This window comes from Chinchilla lanigera, unplaced genomic scaffold (assembly GCF_000276665.1).
Source record: "Chinchilla lanigera isolate Chin_1 unplaced genomic scaffold, ChiLan1.0 scaffold00073, whole genome shotgun sequence".
NCBI lineage: Eukaryota > Metazoa > Chordata > Mammalia > Rodentia > Chinchillidae > Chinchilla > Chinchilla lanigera.
In genome coordinates this window covers 6641392-6665206 of record NW_004955474.1, presented here as the reverse complement: position 1 = coordinate 6665206, position 23815 = coordinate 6641392, and the positions used below count along the sequence as shown (strand labels likewise).

At 46.2% G+C, this 23815-nt stretch overlaps 1 protein-coding gene and 1 long non-coding RNA gene across 4 annotated transcripts in view; one reads left to right on the top strand and one right to left on the bottom strand.

The window, feature by feature from the left end:
- The window catches only part of LOC106146343, a 10893-nt gene extending 4406 nt beyond the window's left edge, over positions 1–6487 (top strand). Inside the window, exon 3 of one of the 2 annotated variants that reach the window (XR_001230740.1) lies at positions 6401–6487. This is a non-coding gene — a long non-coding RNA (uncharacterized LOC106146343). The remainder of the gene's footprint in view (positions 1–6400) is intronic. The other variant, XR_001230741.1, reaches the window with a different exon arrangement.
- Positions 4303–23815, bottom strand: part of Lin54 (lin-54 DREAM MuvB core complex component) — a gene marked incomplete in the record, with an annotated part of 60139 nt that continues 40626 nt past the window's right edge. For both annotated transcript variants that reach the window (XM_005401388.2, XM_005401389.2), the window contains 9 exon segments: positions 4303–6558; positions 8362–8564; positions 12146–12283; positions 12422–12524; positions 13163–13234; positions 13901–13992; positions 15678–15875; positions 16032–16105; positions 18728–18944. In XM_005401388.2, coding sequence (XP_005401445.1) covers positions 6357–6558; positions 8362–8564; positions 12146–12283; positions 12422–12524; positions 13163–13234; positions 13901–13992; positions 15678–15875; positions 16032–16105; positions 18728–18944 — 1299 coding nt within the window.

Sequence of the window (23815 nt, the reverse complement as noted above, 5' to 3'; positions counted from 1 at the left end):
ATAATCTCCTGCCTCTTTTGTCTGTAGCTCACTATTATTTGTCTATTTGTTTTCCTGAGAAACTATCTTGTAGATAACAATATGTAAAACAATAACCATTGATAATTTCCTACCACTTTGTCTGTAATTTGGTAAGCCCCCCTATTATTATGTTATCCTTCTTTTACTCTTTAAAATAAAATTAAAAAAAAAAAAAAGAAGCAGGAGATCATCAGGGGACATGTGATATGAACTCAACACCATAAACCACCCAGACCTCACCAGCACCTATGGAACAGCTCAACCCCCATAGAACATACATTCGTCTCACCTACGCTTGGCATGTCCTCCAAGACCGACCCGTAGGAACCATGTGTGAGGCGTAAAAACACAAAAATATTGATAAGCATAGCAATAGACATGCTGATCGGTAGGAATATGGGTACCTTTAATGTTTCATTTTGCTTTGCTTTGATTGCTAATTTTCCTATAATAACATATTGCATTTACAAAGAAAGAAAATGAGCAATACAAAAGAACTGATGACGAATGGTGCAGAAGCATGAACCCAGAGAGACAGGGAAGCTTGCTTCCTCTCACGTGGACTACTGAATATTCACCACACAGCCTGAGACTGCTCTAGCCATGCATGTAGTATCTCAGGGCCTGGATGGCGCTGAAATGTAGGCAAATCAGGCCAAGGCCAAGCCAGTACCCCGCTTAGCCAACCTCAACCGCATCGCATCTCCCTACCGATGCATCGAGGATCCCTGGGCCCCGCCTGCCCAGGCTCCTTCAGGCCAGGACGCTGGGGTGGTCTGCAGCCACCTGTACCAGTCAGGACACGTTTTTTCTACCTCGGTCCCTGTCCTTCACCTTGAGCCAACTCCAAGACAGGGAAGCCAGAGGACACTGGGGACAGGCAAGCAGTGACCACTGGTTCCGCGGCTTCTCAGAGCCCAGACATCCTTATTCGTCACTGCCACGGGGGCCTCCAGCCCCAGCAGCGCCCGTCACTTCGGGATGTGCCCGCCACACCTGCTCCTCCCTGGTGGCTGAGCCCCTTCCTGGCCTTGCCAACCCCCAGGACGTGGACAGAACTGCAGCCTCCGCCTGAGGACGCCCCAGGCCTTTCCCTGATCCCCGAGGGCTGCCTCCTCTGCAGACACTTTGTGACACTTGTGTTCCAGCCTGCGCACAGCTGTGACACCTGAAGCCTCCGGATGCCACTTTAGGAAGGAGACCTTGCCCCACACTGCCGGTGCTGCTGGCCGGGCCGAGCATGAAAATCAGGAGGCTCAGCACCCGGATGCCCGGCGGGTTGGCCGTCTCTTGGTCACCTGTTCTGTGAGCCTGACTATCCTATCGTGGGTCACCTGGGTCACCACGCCCTCATAAAGAAACGTCACACAACTGGGAAGGGATGACAGCACCAGCCCTGCAAACAAAAGCGTGAAAAATCAGAAACTAAATGAGAAAGGAACACTGGCGCCAGCTGGGCAGGTTGCGTCCTGAAAGCCCTTGGGTCAACTATGGGCAACTGAGGGGGTTCACAGGCTCTGGTGGTGTCCGGTGTCCGGGTCAGCAGTAAAACAGTTCTGAGAGCTGACAGCAGTCAGGGAAGCCTCGAGAGGTACTGGAGCAGCAGTGGCCCACACCTGAAATCCCTGTCCCAAGGGAGGCTGAGGCAGGAGGGTCACCAAGAGTTTGAAGGTAGCCTGGGCCACACAGTGAAACTCTGACTCAAAAACAAAAGGAACTGACCAACCCTAAAATTTGGCCTGCTGAGTCAAGGTGGAAAGGAGAGGGCAGGTCTCAACGCACCGGTTGCACAGGTCTGAGCTGGGAGAAAGCTGGGCGATGTGGCCCAGCAGGTGCTGGTGGCCAAGGGCCAGGTGAGATCAGACGAGCTGGGCAGGGGTGACATATGCTCTCCCGGGCGCAGCTGCACCTGCAGGCCTCAGAATACCGCTGGGCCTGGGGCTGGGAGATAGCCAGCACACACACACCCCCCACACACACACACACACGCACTGCTTGCTCCTAGAGGGCCCCAGGCCCACGCCCCTTAAGGAGAGGGCAGGAGCAGCCCAGGGCAGGGGGCGTGGCGTGGCGCGGCTCCTTGGAACTCCGGTCCTCACTGCTATAGACTATGTAAGGCTGAGATCCGGTGGGCACCCTCCAACTTCGTTTTCGAAAGTGTGGCTACTCTGGTTGTGGCTCTCCAGAGATTCTGAAATCAGCGGTACGTTTCTACAGAATTCCACAGGGATTTCTGACCAGCGTTCTGCTGAATCTGTGCATGAATTCTGATTGAACTGGTATCTTCATACCGAGTCCTTCACCAACAGGGTGTGGTGTATCTTTATTTTTCTTTTAGGCCTTTGACTTTTAACAGCACTTTACACTTCCCAGCACTCAGACCTTATAGGGGAGATACTTTCATGCTTTATGAAGACCACTGTAAGGAGCTGGGGATGTAACTCAGCGGCACAGCGTCTGCCTGGCAAGTGCAAGGTCCTGAGTTGGATTCCTGGTTAAGAAAAAAAAATCAGCGTAAGAAGTAATTTTAACACTTCAGTTTCTAAATGTTCACTGCCGCTAAGTAGAAGTTCAACCAACTTTTGCATTCTGACTCTGCTAAACCTATTAGCCTTAGGGTAGCTTTCTTTAAATTCTCCGGTGCCAGGCATGGTGGCGCATGCCTGTAATCCCAGCACTCAGAAGGCTGAGGCAGGAGGATACTGAGAGCTCAAGGCCAGCCGGGGCTACACAGAGTTCCAGGCCAGGTTGAACTACATAGCGAGACCCTGTCTCAAACAAAAAAATCGCTGGCTTTCCTGCTGTACAGGCGATCATGTCATGTACAAATGGCCGTGGCCTTACTGACTCACTTCCATCTGGGTGCCCGCCTTACTGTATAGCAACCTCTGTACAGTGCTGAGACAGAGTCTGGTTCCAGTGCTGGAAAATACTGTCTCACCCGTTACCAGGTTTATTCTTAGTTTGCTGTAGTTATTTGGTTTTTGGTCGTAAGTGGCTACTGGATTTTTTTCCCATCTTTTGGGGAGAACTGCATGAGATAATTCACGTGCCATGTTACTCATCCTTTCAGGGATGCAGTGTGAAGTTTTTCTATATTCACTGTCATTTTCCGCATTGTTTGAGATGATCCTTTAGTTTTTCTTTTGTGTATTATTGAGTTGCACTTATGTCTTTGAATACTGGATCAACCTTTTACTCCTGGGATAGTCTTTTCTTGGGTGTGACATTTTCTTTTAATATACTGCCAGATTTCATTTGCTAATAAAAAGTCCCTGTGAACTTAGGTAGTACCGTGCATACACTTTTCTTACTGCTTTTGAGTAGAAACCAAGAATGTCTTAAATGCTGCCCCAAATTTACCATTGAGAAGGAAGTATTTAATTTTTTAAAACGTCACTATTCATCTGGCTCAGTGAGAAGTGCTTTCTGGCAGTCACAGGCCTCAGAGTCAGTCTCTATCGCGAAGGGGAAGTAGATTAAAAGTACAGTTGGCATTCGATCTACCGATAACGATAAAGTGTACATGGAAAAAAAGCCTTAGAAATAGAAATAGAAATAGAGAAAATAACCCCAGTAGTAAAGATGGTAGCTGATCTGCTTCCCTTGGCCTGGAGCGGCTGCCCCCAAATTCCCACCTAAGACGGTTAAGGGGAGCAGCGAGACCAGAGGCAGGGCTAGGTCCTTCACTTACAAACTCAGTTCCTTACTAGTGCTACAGAACAAAAAAATACAAACCTTTCTAAAGGCATTTTTATTCACGTTTTACGTAAGACCGAGAAAGTATCAATTATTAAATACCAAGAGGGGAGCTCACGCTGTGTGCCCCGCCCACCCTTCCACTGCTGTTTGGATTGTGGGCCATGCACCAAGACTCCAGTTCCTCTCCCCCCTGGAAACTGAGGAAGGTGCGCATCAGGAGGAGGTGAGGCTTCCACTCTCAGAAGTGGATAAGGAAGATGGTTTTCTCATTTCAAAGCAATCCGTGTTGGTGAGCGTGGTGGCGCATGCCTGTGTTCCTAGCGTTCGGGAGGCTGAGGCAGGAGGATCGCCATGAGTTCAAGGCCAGCCTTAACTGTGTGGCAAGACCCTGTCTCAAGAAGGAAAAAAAACAAAACAAAGAGCCCAAACAAACAAAAAAACAATTTGTGTTAATGATAACTGGATAGAGTTCTCTTTTCAGCTGGATGGTTTCAGAGTTACCTCAAACTTACCTGAAAATCAGATAATTTAGAAGTTTCTTGCATGTTGAGTAGTTAAAGAAAAAAAAAATGCAAAATGTTTTTACAGAATAGTATAAATGTTTATTTTCTGTATGATTTACTTTCCTGTCCTGTTTTTTACAATATAGAAAAGAGTATTCTTTGAATAGCTCTAGTAAATATAAATTTAATCATTCTATCTTGGGATGTAAATAGAGCTAAAAAGTTATATACCCAACACTCCCCAAATAGTCTTTTAAAATGGTTTGAATGAGCCAGTGGCTGTTAATCTGGTTCAGCAATTTGATGCAAAGGCCTAGATACAAAAAGTTGTTTAGTAAGCGCTGCACAGGAAGAAAAGGGCTTCATACTGAGATAGCCTCTTGAAAATCAGAAACTAGTAGCATTTGATTGCACCTTCGAATTTTTACAAGCAAAACATTCTTGTTTTACAAGCAAAACAAAATGCCATCATACATAATCTACAATTGTAATCAAAATTTCACATTTTCTGCACACTGTATATAAATACACATCACAACGGTGCAATTAGAATTAACACAGAATATATACAAAATGAACAAAGTTTATGTTTAGACCAAAAACTTATTGCAATTTTTGAAAAATAACTTGATTAGATATTTTTATCCTCTTACACTAATTTACATTTATACAAATTTCAATGAGGCCTACTAGATTGAGGTGCTAGGAATGCCTGCACTATCTACATTTAAAGTTACTGCACTATACTTTTATAAACCCAGATTTCAAAAGGAGGAGGATACTTTAATGAATAACGGAATCCTCTTTTGGATTACTTAATTTCTATTGCCTATATCTTGCATGTTCATGTGAACATATATACACACTTAATACATACAACTATAGAGTCCTTGTAGGAGATATAATGATCATATGTACTGATAATTACTGAGGATTATGGTACCTAACAAAACGTCTGAATTCCAACATGGTTTGTTTTGTCATAAAATCAAGAGTCCTACTACCATAGGCCCTTAAACTCACAGTCTAATTTCTGAAAATGATTTAGCCTATTTTACCAATTACATGAAAACACACACACCCTCAGCTTAAGAAATCACTGGCTAAAAACAATGCCATCATAAACTTCCCTTATAGAAAGAAATTCCACTACAACTTTGAAAGCTTTGTTACTGAGACCTACGTCAGTAAACCAAGTACAAGTCACATGTTGGTCTGAAAGTTCTTAGTTCATAAATCTACAAAGACAGCTGTATAGAGAAAAATCCTTCCTTAAATTCATCTCTTACAGCTTCAATATTCCTTATTTCTCCATCCCAGCTAAATTTGATACTTGATTATATGAAGTTCTATAATATCTCTACATCATTTTTACTTATATTCACACACCTCTCACTTTACTGGTAGCCAGTAATCACTCTGCCAGCCTAATTCCAGCACACGCCATCCCCGGACAGAACACGGAGACACCTTGAGCGCTCCCCGCCACTCGCTATAGAAACACACTGTACACCTTCTAAAAATCACCTCCTGTCCCTTCATCTGTGTGCATGTGCGAAAACCAATTTTCATTTAAAAACTGTGCCTGGGGATTACTTCCTCCTTTCCTACTCCAGAATCCAGCTGGAAAAAGCTGTTTTTTCTTTAAAAGAGTGCTTTTTGCAACACAAGTGCCATCTAAATACATTCCATCAGAATTTCTATAGACCTTCTACCTGCGTATATTCCAGAGTGACTGCACGGGCCTCGCGCTGCTTTGACTTTCTCTACTGAACGAAGCCATACAACACCACACGTTATAAATTCCATAATTTATAAAATGCTCCTTCTTGATAGGATCAGAAAGAACATCTGATTCTTAAGAAACCCAAGCAAATTAAAAATCTACATAATACAATAAAAATTAAAAAGAAAAACTCAATTTAGAAGGGGTGTAGGCAGAATTAACTAAGATTTAAAATGTCTGAATTTCGTTTAAAATTTCTTCTCTTTCAGTATTATAATTTCAGGTCTCTTAAAACAAGGACTGAGTTAAAATACAATAATCGTTAACTTATCATCTAGAAAGTCAAGTGTCCCTGCACCCTGCGTTTTCTGTACAGCTCCACTCCCCCGTCTTCCATGTGCAGGTCAGCAGTTCATGGCGCACGGGTCACTTTTTGCTTTTCCTGCAGAGTTGATGACGCTCATCAGACAGCGCCCGAACTCCTCCAGTATCATCCGCTCGGCCGCAGCCTTTGACTTCCCCTTCTTGTCCGCTTGCTCTGCCTGGGCAAGCAGGCAGTTACACGTGGCCTCGGCTACTTCCTTGGTGACAAAGGTGAATGGCAACCTGAAATGGTATTTGGGAGAGAGCGAGAGAAGGTGGTGATGCCTGAGTGACAACGCCAAGGTGCTTGGAAGCCTGTAGCACCTACACCCTGGCCACACACAAATACCCTAAAGAGCTTTGGAGGCCGGGCATGGTGGCATATGCCTAGAATCCCAGCTGGGGAGGCTGAGGCAGGAGGATCGCCGCAAATTTGAGGCCCGCCTGGGATACGTAGTGAGTTCAAGGCTAGCCTGGACTACACAGTGAAACCCTGACTCAAAAAAAAAGAGCTTTGCGGTCATACTGGGTTTATCAAGGGCATATGCGGTGGTGTACATCTGTAATCTTAGCACTGAGGAGGCTGAGGCAGGAAGATCATGAATTTTAGGCCAACATGGCCTATACAGTGAGACCTTGGTCTCAAAAAACACAAATCAATCAGTCAATTGATCATCAATCCAAAATAGCCTCACAGTTCCAGATTTTAAACACTCAAAAAAAGGTTTATTAACATGCTGATGTAACTTTACAAGGGTTTTTTTTTTTTTTAAAAAGTTTTCATTGTATTGTATAACCTCATGTTTGCACTTCATATCATGAAGATTTCCAGGCCAGGGATATAGCTTGGTAGCACAGGTGCCTGCCTGGCAAGCACAAGGTCCTGAGTTCAATTCCCAGTACCCGCCCCTCGCAAAAAAAATTTTCCCAAGTGGAAAAATGTTGTGTTTTACCCTAGTAGTACCTTTAATTTCCAAAGAAGATCAGACTCAATCATCTAAAAGATTATTAAAAGGTCAGCCACGGTCCCTGTCCTAACCCTAACTGACCTGTCTGCACATTTCCATTTACTTCCATCAGGAAACATCTGTGCAGTACAGGTGTGAGTGTTCTTTAGAACTAACTGCTGAGCCGGGCATGGTGGTACACACCTATAATCCCAGCACTTGGGAGGCTGAGGCAGAAGGATAGTTCTGAGTTCGAGAACAGCCTGGGCTACAAAGTGAGCTTAAGGCCAGCCTGAACTGCAAAGTGAGACCCTGTCTCAAAAAGACCAAAAAAAAAAGAACTAATTGCTGAACTATTTTGTACAGGAAGAAAGCCTTTTGTTTATTTTTTTAATGGTACTAAGGATTAACCCAAGGGCCTTCACACTGAGCTACATCTTCAGCCTTTTAATTTTTTTTCAATTTGAGACAGGGTATCATATTGCCAAGTCTCTTGGTTACCCAGGCCTATTTTGTGATCCTCCTGCCTCTGCCTCCTTGAGGGCTAGGATTACAGGTGTGTGCCACAATTGGCTAAAAGCCCTACTTTTACAAGCACTAGATCTTACTTCAACTTAGAAATACATTTACAGGGCTTACTCCACTTAATTTTTCAAACTAATCTATAAAAGAGACTAAATAAAAGACTACAACATTAGAATATGATGGGTAGCCCCCAGGATGGGAAAAGTGTTCCAAGAACACAAAAAAAAAATAGGTAAGAAAATGCAAAACTATGAGTAGCTATCCTCACCAAAAAAGGTGTAAAAAATTTGCCTTTTTATAAATTACATAGGTACTGCATCTTAGCAGGGAGAAATCTAATTAAATTAAGCACAGCAAACTGAAGCATCACTTTGTATTTCGGAATTGCAAAATGTATCTGACAGTGATTTTTCTGCTATCCTTAAATTCTTTTAAAAGCAACTAAAATGAAAAGAAATATAAAATTCAGGTTTGCAGCAATCAAAAGTATGAACTCGGTTTTGCATCCCCCAAAAGAAACCTTACCAAAAATGCAGGTCTGAGAAACAGCACGTGTTAGAGGCTGCGGACTTACTTTCCTCCCCCGCTGCTCAAGGCTGGCGCGGGCCTGGTGAGCAGGTCGGAAATCTGAGAGGACAGCTTGGTCTTGGCCGCCGTCTGCTGCTGCACCCTGACTTCGGCCGCGTCTGCCAAGTGCATGAGTGTCTTTCTTTCTGGGCTTTCTTCAAAATTCTTACAGCCAATACACTTGCAGATCGAGGAACACATTATTTTTGCCTGAAAGATGTACAAAAAGTTTCCAAATCAAAATCTATAAGCAGATGCAACAATCAAATCAACAGACAACATTACGGGGCCAACTGACGTAAGATTAGACGGAAGCACCTTTTGCGACAGACTAAGGGGGCTAACTCCACACGCGGAGGGACGGGACAGCCCGCACACCGCGCACGTCCTTTCCCGCCAACTCTGCCCGCGGTAAGGACTCGCCCTCACTGGGAACGCACAGCTTCTCCGTCAGGAGCGTGAATGAGACACTAAGGTATCGCCACCGACAGCCACTCAGAACCCAGCCACCTCAGCCCAACTGCCACTCACATGCCAGTGACCACACGGTTTTACACAAAAGGGGTCTCACGCACACTAGGGCGGCGATGGCAAGCCTTTCAGACCACTCAGTAACGCCCGCTGTGGCACGCGCGCGACAGGTGCACCACCTCTGTCGCGGCTGCACTGGCTGTCAACCACTGTAACCTAGGAATCAAGCCAGGGGTGTTTTACCACGGAGCTACATCCCCAGCCCTGTGTATTTACTATTCTGGGGACAAGGCCTCCCTGAATGGCCCCGGCTGGACTCGAACTCGGAAATCAGAGCCAGAGCAGCTGGGAGTGCAGGCGTGCGCCTCCACGCCTGACCCACGCGCTGCGCTGACTGCACACACTTTCTCACTGCACCGCCTTCCGGCTCCAGGCCCCGAGCCCTCTGGGCCCAGGAAGCAGTGTGCTCTGCCGTGGAAGAACGTGAAATATACTCATGAGACGCAGGCCTTAGGTCCGGAGAGCAATTAACAATTGTAGAATTCTCCCTCTGAGCTTGTTTTACACAATCACGTGCCTATCTTTCCACAGCTGCTTTCAGTACACGCCGAGAGCTCACGGGTTCCTCCTGCCTGTCACCTGCGGAGCTGGGATGCGTTCTGTTTAGTGGCTGGGTGGGATTCCTGGTGTACGTAATGTGACACTTTATTGGGCACTCATTCCTCCACTGATGGGTATTCTAGTTCCTGGGCAACACACATAATGCATGAAAAGATTCTGGAGTGGGTAAAAATGATAGTGTTATTTTTCTGAGATAGATTTTTAGAAAAGAATTCCCTGGGCTAAGGTATGTGTTTCTGAATTTTAAGAGATGTGGTCAGACTTTTTTTTCAGCTGTACCACTTCACATTTCATCACCAGTATATAAATTAAGACTTTCCTATATTCCCTATAACAATGGATGTAATGACTCTTTAGTATTTGTCAGTCTCACTGGGGAGAGCATCGTTCTTTACATTTCCCTGACTGTTACAGAATTCTTCCCATGAAAATTTAAATGAAATTACTGCCCTATCTCTATAGCACCTAGCAATGTAAACTGACCACATTATGAATACATTTACCCCACTCCTTTGTGCAGGAGAGTACTGAGGGTTGAATCCAGGTACTCACTCTATCACTGAGCTACATCCTTAACCCCATCTGTCGTGTGTCTGTCTGTCTGTCTGTCTGTCTTATCTATGTGACCCTCCTGCCTCAATCTCTCTTGTGCAGCGATTACAGGCGAGCACACCACCACACCGAGCTGTCCTGCTTCTTTCCTGCAAGGCACAGATGAATGCCATTTTTATCAACAGATTAATGGCTGCACACGTGCATTACTTGGGTTATTGTCAGCCTGTGTGGGAATCTGGCCAAATGACACTTATTAAGCCTCTAAAGATGAAGAGAGAAAAATCCCTGGCCTGGATGCAGGGGGACGAATGTATCAGTGGTGGTAATTTGGATTGGTTTTTGGTTTTTTGGGGGTGCTGGGAGTCATGCCCAGGGCCTTACACACACGAGGCCAAGCGCTTCTCCACTGAGCTCCATCCCTAGACCAGAACTGTATTTTAGGAATCACAGGAAAGATACCAATGAATGCTAAAAGGAGCTCAGGCGAGAGAAACAGCAGCAACAGGGCACCCACTCTGCTCCACTGACTCCTCTCAGGGAGTCCAAGACACAGCCATTTAAACAAGGCGGGCGGCCTATGCTGCAAGCATGAGAAAGGGCCATGAACGTGCTGCTCGCACGCCAACCAACCCAGCTGAGAAGCCAGCCATGCGGCCAAGGTGTCGAGGTAACAGACTTCAACACGAGCCATGGGACAACATGGGAAATGCACGGTGCTCCAACCAGCCACTGCCGTTTATAGTTCAGCACGTCCCGTGCTCTTCTGCCCCGTGACTTTGGGGTAACACAGCTGCTGGGCACTGGATCTGTTCCACGGCCTTTTCTACATCTATTAATCCACAGACACGTTAACCAGTTCAGGAAGCGAGTAGTTCCAGGATGTCTGAGTTTCACAGGCCCGGCCCGTATGGACTGAATATGACAGGGTTTCGCGTTTACCACCTAGCATTATAACAATTTCCACCTTTCACCTCGTTATGGACTTGGTTTGATAGCCGCCCCACCCCCCAATCCAAACCGCTTGTTAATGTTCACATACTCATGACAGATTTTGTATGATGTGGTTTAAACACAAGCCTATTCTGATCAGGCTTCAAACAGAAGACATAGTCAAAATATTCTAGGACTGGATAAAAACCTTGGTGAATTTTGAGATGTTACTTTCAAAAAGTCTTCATTTTATACAATTTTTACTCGCACTGACTGTAGAACTAACAGAATGTCACTGTATTATCCTACCCTACTTTATCTTTTATTTGGTAAACCTGGGCAGGATTCATCACACATCTTTTTATAACACATCTGATGGACGTCAAACTGCAGGACACACCTGACCGAGGGGAGGGGACCACTGGTGGCCTTCCTGCCAGACTGAAAGGAGTCCCCTGCTGCGCGTGAGCTCCGAGAGGTCGGAGAGCTGGATGAGAAGGCCGGCGGTGAAGCCTCCCGTGTGCCGGGAAGCCCAGGGTGGGCAGCAGGACTAACCTGCCCACCAGCCTGGTACATGAAGCTTTAACGATGAAATACACGGCTGCGTTTTGTCTGAAGTGAGGGGGCAGCTACTTCCTCCAGGGAAGACGGCTGGCCCCCAAATGCAGAGCCTGCTGCTTGTGATAGTGACAGCGAGAATGGACGCGGTCAGCTCAGGGGGCCAGGAACCCCCCAGCAATACTCCACCTCCTCCCGTCACTTCCACGCTCACGAGGCAAACTCTAACAGAACTTCCTGTCCACAGAGCGCTGCTCCTGAAGAGCGCACTGCTGGTGTGCGGTCGGGACAACCCCTGTTCGCAGGGCGGCGCCTGGAGCGCAGGCTGTTGCACATGTGCGTGTATCTCAGAAAAGCCCATGGAGAGCAGCACGTAGCGCTGACGCTTGGCTGGAGACACCACTGTAGTCTGCCACCCTCTGACCCCGCTATTTTTACTGACACTCCACGTGCAGGTGCTGTGGTGCGCACGCCTCCCGTCATGACGCGGCAGGCTGGCCCCGAGACTCTAGCCGTCCCGGCAAGCACAGGCTCGCTGCCCTGAAGCCCTGCTTCCTCCTCAGCCAGGGCCGAGACCAGCTGTGAGACTCCCACCCGTCACCAAGCCTTGCGCGGTTTTCTGAAGGCGGTCAGGAGACACCCCCGCCGCAGCTCACCTCGTAGCACTCGCAGTAGTTCTTGAGACACCCCGAGCGCTTGCAGTTGCAGCCCTTGCTGTGCCGCCGGTCGGACTCTCCCTCCTTGCCCTTCCCGATCTTGGGCTTGAAGGCTTCTGGGTTTCTGTCTAGGCAGGCCTGCCACACAGAATGAAGTCACACACACTATGCATGCACACTGCACAGGTCATTACACCGTTCTTTATAAGACAACGGGGTTTTAAAAATAAAACCAAGAGAAACGAGATTTTTGTCATATGAATGAAAAATAATCACCTTAATTGCTTTTTGCCTTTCATTTTCATGTTCCAAATTGTTGTAACAATTAGTACAATTGCAGTTATTGCAGAATTCACCATTTGCAAAGCAGTCACAATATCTGGAAGGTAAAAAGCAGTCTAAGATTAAGTCACTGAAATAAAGCTAGAAACCAGCTCACTATTTACACACATGCATAATGCATGTGGTAGAGCTCTCAGAAATAAATGCACCCAGCACCACCTAGTAGCTGAGTTAACAAAACACATTGCCAGACTCAAAATCTAAATCTCCAATCCCTAGAATCTGGGCCTAGAAACTTACTCTAAATACTAACAGCTGCCAGCATTAGAGCTATAGGATTTTATGCGTCCCCAGGTGAGTTATTTCAAAATCCTAAGACAGGAAAAACATCCCTTAAGAAGCCAGAGCAGCGCTGCTTTGGCTTCTGAGCCCCTCACACACAGTGCTGCTCCCGAACGACCTCATCTTCTAGCTGAGCGCTGCACACCAAACCCGAGGGTCATGAGCGCCTGTCACTAAGGACACACCCGGGCCTGTCTTGTGTGGCGTGTCCCTAGCCCATGACTCGGGCATCACGAAGTCATCCAGACCATGTCCTCTCATCCCTGGAAACACACTTCCGCACTGCTGTGTGTGTGCATACATGTCACTGTCCATTTAAATTACTTAGACTTATGAAATCGGTCTGTTAAGAATTTAAATTAGCTCTACTTAGAAAATAGAAAACACACTTACAATTTCAAACACAGAGATTTGGTACAATTACAGGGCTTTCTGGGCCGACTGGCAGACTCTGATGGGATTATCCTATACAAACACACAAAAATACACATTTTAATCCATGAAACATAACTACAACTATAAAAGTCTCCAATCTATAATGTTCTCCTAAAATAAAGCTTCAACAAATGTATCCATCGCTAATAAAAGCCTGCTATGTTATTCCATGTAAATACATATTTTAAAGTTATCAATAACTGTATAGAACACTCCTCAAATACCCTTCCTTCTGAGAGAACAAAAGGGGGAAACAGCTCAAAACCTTGGGGTTCAATTATACAAGACAGCGAGGGGAAGGCGATGGGAGGCACCAGGCTTCGGACAGGGACAGGTGCCCTGGCACTGCTGCCAGCCAGACGCAAAGGCAGAACCAAGACGTCAACCAACGGAACACAAACCAAGAGCCTCACCTAATTTAAAAATAGTTAACATTACTTTAAAAACATATTCAGCATGAGAGAGAGAGAGAATAAATGTGGCAAAGTTGGTGAATCTGAATAAAGGGCACCTGGAGTTCTTTATTTCTGTAACTTGTCTGTTTAAAGTATTTCAAAATAAAAAGTACTTTAGAGGACTGTTCTTATGGCTTTAAGGGAAAAAAAAATCAAATACGATGTGTTTTGGAATAAATATACTTAATGCTGGATTTCAGTCAATTCAACAACCTAACACACACGTTTTCAAAGCACTCACCCGTTGAATGGAAGCCTTGCCTGGGTCTGGATCCCAGATGTCCCAGTGAAGGTAGAGTTGCTAGCTATGGACACGTACGAAGACTGCTGCAGCTGTGTGTAAAGAAGGTGAGTTAAGGTCAAATCTGAAACATGGACAACTCTCTCAGATGCAGATTGTGAGAAGCACAAATTCATCTACCAAGGTAGAAAACAATATAATGAAGAACTCATACAAACACCTACTTCCTGCAAGCGTTTATTTTTTTGAGACAGGGTTTCATATGTAGCCCAGGCTGGCCTCCAACTCAAGATAAAACCTTCTGCTTCAGCCTCCCTAGTGCTGAAATTGCAGGTATGTACCACCATGCATAGTTTTATGGAGCTCTTTTTAACACTAGAGGTGAAATAACCTGAATATTTTAATAATAATACTAAATGCTATAAATGTAGAAAAATTATTTCATAGGAGTATGTCAGAATTATAGAAAATTTAAAAAAAAAAAACATGTACTGCAAATTCTAGATGGATACCCTAAAAGTACTGAAATAACTTGCACTGGTTAAAAAAAATGTGCTCTACTTGCAAACACACCCTATGTTGATCATTAATCACATCACAAATCATAGATGAAGTTACATGCGTAACTGAGCTTTCACTTTACAGGGGTTTCTTTCTCTTCCTTCCTTTCTCATCCTCTTTCCTCCCTCCTTTCCTTGCAGTGCTGGTGGTGGAGCAGGACCTTGCACATGCTGGATGAATATTCTAGACCAGCTCAGCTCCATTCCCCCAGCCCACCGATTTCTAAACACAGAAAAGGTAATGATAAGAATACTGACTGGCTGAGGTGGCCCCTGCAGCCCGGGAGGCTACAACAGAAGAATCACAAATTTGAGCCCACTCTGGGCAACTTAGCAAAACTGTTTCAAAAACAACAAATGAACAAAAAGGTCTGGGGCTGTAGCTCCACACACAGGCCCCAGTTCAATCCCTACCACAAGGGCGGGCGAGGGTGGGGGTGGGAACTTGAACGAACATTTGTTGGGTGTAGTGGCATATGCCAGTAATCCTAGTACTCAGGGAGGCTGAGTCAGGAGGATCGTAAGTTCAATTCCTATTTGAGCAACTTAATGATATGCTGCCTCAAAAAATAAAAGGAGCTGGGGATGTAGCTCAGTGGTACAGCCCTTCGGTTTGATCCCCAGTGCCAACAAAGCAAAACAAAACAAAGCAAAGCAAAATAACAAACCTCAACACTAGTCTGCATACGTTTCATTTGAAGTACCCGTACTGGTTTCTGTTTCTCTCCGACAATGGGAGCCAACTGCCTCAATACTTGAGAACACTGGATCCTTGCATGACAAAGAAACCCGCCACCTGCTCCCTGAAGTGGCGTGCCACACCTGGACAACCGGGGGTGCATGACTCGTCCTAGCAAGGCAGCTCCACGACAGCGGCTCAGCCACTGGAACAGTCACCTGGAGATGCCTCCTATGGTTTACTCTCCAAATACAAGGCAGCGATGCCTGGGTGTGAGGGTGCGCTTAGCACGGGCGCAGTCTCCTAAGCCCCATCTCCCGTCCTCCTGCTCAGCAACCCGCACAACTCCAAACTGCCCACTTTCCAATCTGACTCGTGTCGTGCATTTCTAAACACTGAAAACACAGGAATAAATTCCAGTGCTTCAGATAACATCTCCAGATTTTAGAAAGAACCATGTTAATCTTGAGGGCGATGGTTCTGAATAGTTTCACAATGTGGTAGTGTTAGACATCACCTCTGCAACACAGCGACGTACCTGAGTGACATACTGCGCCGGAAGCACTGCGTAGCCCACATTCCCCGTCCCTGGGGCGGGGGCCAGGACAGTGCCAGGAGGCAGGCTGGTGAGGTTGGGCTGGATCTGGGGCAGCGGCGTGGCGGGCATGATGAGCCGCTGCTGGGGCTGGCCACTGGTTACAATCTGTGATGCTGGATTGATCGGTTTGGGAACAACCTAAAAAAACAGGAAATTTTGTGCTCAATGGTCACAAAAATAAATTTTGTAGCTGCTCAATTCAGTATCACTCTCTTGTACCTAAATCTTAACTCTGAACTGGAGGAGTAAATTGTCACACGGGCAAAACCGAGAAAGAAGTCACGGGATACTCACTTGTTTGACAGCCTGAGCTGGGACGAAGGGGACTGACATCCGCACTGGGGTTGCATTAACAACCACTGGCTTCGCTTTTAAAAGAAGAAAACACATGAACAATTCATAGAAAACAGTACTCAAAACCCTTTTAGACTCCTTCGCTCCCTCAGGTGTCCTCAGGAAGGAGCATCAGGAACCCCATTTGCTGTCGACTTTGTGCCATCTTTAACCGGAGAGTTACCATCCAGAGCTGCCCAGCCCGACCACAAGAGAACTCGCATCTAAGCAGCCACAGTCGGTCTCCAGGCCAAGGAAGCCTGTAGGCTCAAGAAGCACCCGTCCCAACGTCAGAAACCATGCCAGCAAGTGTCTGAGGCTGCCCAGCTTTCTAGATACAAGTCTGCCCTCGTCAGGGGCGCAGGCCCTGCTGAGGAGGTCGGCCACACATACCGGGCCAGGGGCCCCGAGACTCACACAGCAGTGGGGGGTGTGCGCCTCTCGCCCTTGGTAAGCCCTTCTCAGGAAATTAGGGCCTTGGGAAGGATGCTAATACACTTGATGAGCTAGAGCAACTCACTAGGATGCCTCTAGTAAAAGCTACAAATTGATCTCATTACTCCTATAAAGTAACACGTAGCATAGATACGTACTCAGATCTCTTACAGGACAGGAAAGAAAGACGAAAGGGATATATTCAGCTGAATGAAGGGAAACTGCACGGCAGGATGTGTGCTGGGCTGGAGGAAGGCACAGAGGGAGAGGTGAAGGACGCGGCGGGACAGAGAACAGAGAGACGAGAGGACAGGACGGTGGCATGCAGGCAAGGGGAGTGGTCAGCCCGTGTGGGGGTGCACACCTGTGACCCCAGCACTGAGGGAGGCTGAGAAAGGAGGCTCGTAAGTTCGAGTCCAGCTGGGCAACCTAGCAAGACCTTGTCTCAAAGTAAAAAATATAAAGGGGCAGAGCAGCCCCTGGGTTTGATTGCCCCAGTACAGGGGCAGGAAATGGGGGAGAGGAAGAAGCTCAAGGAAGAAGCTGGGGAAATAGCAGCATTGCCAGAAGAGAAAGAAGGTGGACATAATGACAGACACGAAAGTAGAAAAGGAGCGCCAGGCCAGACACTGGAACCCTAAGTGTACTACCATTCTTCCACCTGCCCAGGTCTCCAGCTCCCTCCATCCGCCATCAAAAGCTTGTTCACACTAATGAGAAAACAGGTGAGCCATGTCCTGGGGGGAAATGGATTCTCCACCTGCACACACACACGCACACGCACACGCACATGCACCCTTCATGCACAAGCGCCAGCGGAGTCAAAGGCTGCTCTCCACCGTCAGGCCAGCTACACCCTGGGCTGGCGACTTCTCGGCCCCCATGAAGTAAGCACTGCATGGCGAGAGAATAAAACTGGATACCCTCAGTCAATTTCATGAAGAATGCTATGAAAAGATTTTCTTCCAAAATCATTTTAGAATGGGATTAGAAAATATAATTACTTGACGTGTCCAATTTAGTAGAATACATAAGAAAATGCTGTTGACTCCATTTTCTCAAAGGCAAATGAGCTGCTAGCAATAGGCAGCTCCAATTCTGATGTCTTAGTAAGATGAGAAAGCAACCAACTAGTCTTTGTGTCCTACCACAGAGCTATATCCCAGCGCCTCTATTTACTTTAATAAACATTCACCATTCACTAGCCATCAACTTCTTCTGTTTTTGAAAAACACACACACACACAAACACACGCACACAGGCCTTGCTATGTAGGTCAGGCTGGCCTCAAACTTGCAGCAATCCTCCTGCCTCAGCCTCTCAAGTGTTGTGATTACAGGTGTGTGCCACCACACCTGGCCTCAGTTGCTTTTTGACACTGCTGGAATATAAAGCAGTTTTCCATAGAAAAACTCAAGCTCTAAACTATAAATACCCTGACTCTTTCGTGACATTCAGTTTCTTACAAAGTAAATAAATATGAGAAAGGTTACGTATGTGTCTGGGTTTGATGCAGGTGGTAGGAAGGATTAAACAAAAACAGAAAACACAAGGACCACAAAGAGGGATATCTTCTAGGAAAACTACAACTGAGCAAAGCAACAGAACATTTTAGTCACTTTATATTAGCAAATATAGATTCAAAAGAAGTACTATTCAAACTTAGAGAAAAAGCAATATTAAGTCCTTATTTATTTGGATCTTGCCTATTTCTCATTTCAACTGACCCAAATTGTACCAAGGAGCTAGGTTTCAAAACTAAAATAACTAACTTTTATTAATTATTTCACTATCAGAGCCAGGCGTGGTGGCGCACACCTGTAATCCCGGCACTCAGGAGGCTGAGACAGGAGGATTGTTGAGTTCGAGGCCAGCCTGGGCTACAAAGTGAGCTCAAGGTCAGCCTGAACTGTGTAGCAAGACCCTGTCTCAAAAAAAGAGAAAAAAAAATTATTATTTAAAATTATTTTATTAATTAAAATAAATGATTTCAAGTACAGTAACTGTGACTATCCAGTATTACAGCACACCTCTAGCTACTCATCTCCAGCAGGAGGAAATGCTCGTTATAGGCCGCTTTGGTCTAGCTCACCATCTTCTTCAACAGCTGCGGGTTCCAACTACCAGCTGAAATGAGCATTTGATCAGAAGTCCAACAAGAAAAGGACCCATACGCTTAACAGCTCTAGCACTCATCGCTACTTCGAACAGCGGGTACTCACCTTGCTGCAGGGGCTGGGTGTTGGTGCTGGGGTTCTGGCTGGTGGGCGGGGTGGAGCTGCTGGCGGTGGTGGCGGTGACGAGGCGGACATAGTGGAACTTGCTGCCAGGCACTTGGATCTGCTGGACATTGGGCGAGGTGGCCAGAGGAATAATTGTCTTAAACTGCGATGTGCTCACGCCTCCGACCGTGATAGTCTGCACAGCTGATTTCACTGCCTGTTAAACCACAGGACATTAGCATTATTCCGGGATGCAACTTTCCTGCTCTTTGGCCTTAGGACAGTCGCCCAGGGAATAAAGAATGTTCCTGAACTTCATCAAAAACTGCTGGAAGAAACAAGCTGTTCCAAGAGAAATGAAAGGGAATGATAACGAATGTAAGGGTGAAATCTAAATGTATGAATTCTTCCTCCCATTGCTAATAGTTAACCTGCTTGATCATCCAGCTCACAGGACTTGCTATGGAGAAATTACTTCTTAATTTATAAGAACTCCCACAATTTTGACACTGTTAGGTAAAATTTGTAAGAAAGAAATTATTTTAAAATTCCCACGGTGAAGTTCCATATTCCAAAGAGAAAAGGATAGAGGTATCTCCGCCAAAGTAACTGTAATAAAGTTTATATTCACTTGCTCCAAAGAAGAAAAAGAGCCCTCCCCGCAATCCTGGAAAATACCCTTACCAGGCCCGGTGCACGCTGAAAGGCCAACCATCCCCACCCCCAGAGGCGAAAGGACCCACTTAACCTGGGCAGCATGCAAATTCAGTATGAAACCACCCCATACTGGTTATCTAGGGAAACTTACCCGTTTTAGGTGAATCGGATCTTAGCCAATATAATCATTTTAATTAATTTTAACCCTTTCCTTCAGTTTCACAGAAAGCAGCGAGACTTCCCCCAAAGCTGAACGAAACATCAGACGCACAGCAGGAGAAATGAGTCCTCTGGGAGGCCCCTAACACATGCGGCTTACTGCATCCGCAGCCCAGGCCCCAGCAAGGTCCTCCCACTGGCTGCACATGGTATTCTCTAAAGGGCTGTGTTTCACCTGCTCTGCAGAAAGCCTACACGGTGGAAGACAATGGCCACACAATGGAGGCTCTTTCCTGTACTCACTATGAGAAAAATAACTTCTGAAAGTCATTCTTAAATGTTTCAACATTTCTAGAAAAGCCCAGGAGAAAACAACGGAGAGCGTCCTCTGACGTTCAGTCGAACGCGTTACAGTCCAAGGGGATGATTTCGGCCTAATTAACGTATGATCACTTGGCAGAAGCACTGAGAAGCCAACTCACAGACACAGCTCACACCCGCAGCAGTCAGTGAATGACATGAAAGCAGGAAGCACAAAGAATACAATGCACAGACACGCAAGTTGCTGCACACTCCAGCAACCTATGGGGCTAACATGTACGTTGCCATCTACCAGCTCAACACGGGAGGGGGCACTACAAGACGCCTGGAACAGTAGCAGTTCTGCCTGTCAGGCACTTGACACATGAAGGGAATAGTCACAAAAACATCATGCGGGGGCCGGGGATGTAGCTCAGAGGCACAAGTGCTTGCTTGGCAAGTGCAAGGTCCTGAGTTCAATTCCTGGTACAAAAAAAAAAAAACCAACAACCCATGTGGACTAACCAGTTTGAATCTAGCAGCTGCGTTCTGAGTTAGGTGGAGCTCGGCAAGATGCACAGTGCTGTCTTTTTTCCTAGGTTGTATGTGCTTAAGGTGACTCTGTCATGGACACACGCATGCTAAATGGTCTCACACCAGGGAGGTGAGGTACCCCATCCTCTCACACAGTTGCCCTTTTCTGTTTTTGTGCAAGAGCAACTAGAAAGGGTTAACACCACAGGAATCCTAAACACAGTCCAACTGTATCATGTCCAACTGTATCCTGTTGCTATAGGAACCCTGGACTAATTCATCTTCCATATATGCTACTTATCCTCGCCCCTCCTCCCCACTTTCTCTGCTGCCATTGTGGTCCCCAGCCTCCCGGGAAATGTAGATTTGTTCTGCTTTGTACATGTGCTCTTTCGATTAGATTCCATTAAGTGATCTCTTCTCTTTATGCTCACGTACGTCACATAGCATAATGCCTTCAGGTTCATTCACTCTGTGACAAATGGCAAGTTCTTTTTTCAAGGCCAAATAATATTCCACTGTGTGTGTGTGAGGGAGAGAGACAGGGAGACAGAGATGGGGACTGATTGATTCTGTACCCACCAAAGTGTCAGTGGACACTTAGGCTGTTTTGAGCGACCTGCAGTGACATGGGCTACCTGTGTCCGGGAGGCGGTGACTTCATTCCCTTTGGGTTTACATCCGCAGCAGAGTAGCTGGGTCACATGGTGGCAGCTTTCTTCCCTTGAGGTAGAGCACTGCTCTGTGGCCCGGGCAAGTTTCCAACTCGGAGGCTCAGCCTCCTGCATGGATGGGGTGCTGACACACACCAACGCACCGGCTGACGTTTAACTGCTGTAGAAACTCCAGCCTCCCCTTGCACTGCACCAACCTGCAGTCCCCCCAGCACTGTGTGGGGCTCCCTTGTGTGTCACACGCTGGGGGACACAGATCCTTCAGCGTTTGGTCGGCAGCCACCCTACCAGGCGTGAGGCAGACTCACCCTGTCCTGGTAATGACATTGAGCACCTTCTCATCTACCTGTCAGTTTTACATCTTCTTTGGAGAAATATCTTTTTGGGCCCTTTGCCCATTTTTCAATTGGGTTATTTGTTTTTCTTCTTATGAGTTGTACGAGTTCTTGGAAATTTTGGGTGCTGGCCTCTTACTGGGTACATGGTTTGAGAAGATTTTTTTCCCCAATCCATGGACTGGTGTTTCCTTTGCTGTGCACTGCATCTTCGTCTGACGCAGACCCACTTCTTTATTTTTGCTTCTACAATGTTCCCTTTTGGTGTGATACCTCCCTCCCTGCCAAAAAAAAAAAAGTCACAGCCAAGGCCAATACCCAGGAGCTCCTCCCCGTGGAATGCTGCGAGTTCCGGGCTTCCACTCTTCCACCAGGCCTTTCGTCCACTTTGGGGTGGTTTTGTGTTTGGGGTCTGACAAGGGCCTGGCCTCATCCTCTTGCATGCGGCCAGCTCATCCCCACGCACCCTTTCCGTAGCCTGCCCTTCCCCTGCTGGCTACTCTGGGTGCCCTTGATTACATGAGTGGGTTTATCTCTGGGCTTTCAATTCTGTTCCGATGGCTTCTGTGTCTGGATTTTATGCTACTCCCATACTGTTTTGACTGCTACAGCTCTGAAATCACTTTACGCTAATTTTAAGTCAGGAAGTGTGATGCCTGCTCTTTTGAGATTTCATATGAGTTGCAGGATTGTTTTCTGTATTCCCATGAAGGCTGCCATCGAGACGTGCATAGAGACAGGGTCCACATTATCACAGTGCTAATAACTCTTCTGATCCACGAGCATGAATAGCGCTCGTCCATTTGCACCTTCTGAAATTGTATTCATCAGTGTTCTTTTTTCTATCTCTTTACATTCGCCTTTCTGAATCCTACGCTTAAAGTAATAACTTTTACACACTGTATACAACTGGATATTTTTAAAGGAAAAAAAAAAAGACTTGCCAGGCATGGTGGCACACGCCTATAACCCCAGCACCTAGGAGGATGAGGCAGGAGGATCACGTGTTCAAGGCCAGCCTGGGCTACACTGTGAGTTTATGGCCAGCCTCACTACGTAATGAGGTCCTGTCTCAACACAATATAACACAACACAACAGAAAATCTAGACAGTCAAGTTCCATCATTCCCTGGCTTACAGCCTTAAGTAAGTAACAACTTCAGAAAATGGGAAAACGATGCTTTTCTAGGGACTACTGGAAAGATGGAGTGAGCTAAATTGTACAAAATACAAGTTACAATGGTACTTCATTTATGAACTTAATTTGTTTTATGATTTAGGGGGAGATGTCTATGGTGGTCGTGTTTGTTACCTGTTGCGAATTTCCAAATGGAAAGAAAATTTTGCCGAACACTTCGGTTTGCAAACCAACTGTTTGCCACCAGAAGTGCTCATAAACTGAGGCACTACTGTGTAAGTAACATGTCATACACATAAGCGAGCCACTCTGTATTGCCACTAGTATGACTCCTTTAGATAGGGAGACCGAAACTCAGACAGATGGAGTGACTTCCCCAAGGCCACACAGCTAGCAAGGAGCATGGCCCTCGATTTGAAGCAGATCTGACTCCAACACCCATTCTCTTAACCAAGGCATTATACTGTGTTCCACTACAGATGCCCGATGAAGTTACTTTTTCTTTAGGTTTTTTTATTAGCCCATGTTTGCGGTACATAATGATTCCATTCCTGGTGGGGAGTTGCTGCAGGTATGTAACACGTCGTAGCTCTTTTTTCATCCACTCTGTTATTAAATAATTAAATAAAACAGCATCCAGTCCTCAAGGACTATGTTAAGAACTAAAACCATACATCTGTCACAAAGGAACACAACGTTATTTTTTAATAGGACATAATTTTTTAAAAGTTTAAAATTTCTATAATAATTTTAGACATACAAGAACAGTCTCCCGTACCCTTCCCCGATATAATAACATCTTGCCATCCCCTGCACGTTACCCAAACCAGAGCCCAAGGTTTGGTACAACACTGCTGCATACACTACAGAACACTGCATTCGGAGGCCACCCGTCCGCACGTGTTTTGGTGTCCTACTCTAGGTAAGCATATCACCTACACAGACTCAGGCAATCCACACCACCTACCCAAGAAGCCTCCCCAGCATGATCTGTCAGTCACACTCACTCAGCTCTAAGCAGGCAACCACGGGGGAAGACGCACTGTCAGCACTTGGAATGCTAAGTAGCTCATAAAAGTTGATAGTTACAAACTGCAAAAGACAGACGCACTAAAGCACACTTCACTACTGGAAAGAGCTGTCACAAGCTGTCTCTCTTCTTGAATTAGAGGCCTGAGAAACTCCACGAGAGCTTCCTGAACACACTCTCCGCCACTCACAAAGCACCTTGCACGGCTCTTTCCTCAGCTGCAGCTCTAACAGTAAGACAAAAGTATCCTAACTGAACGTC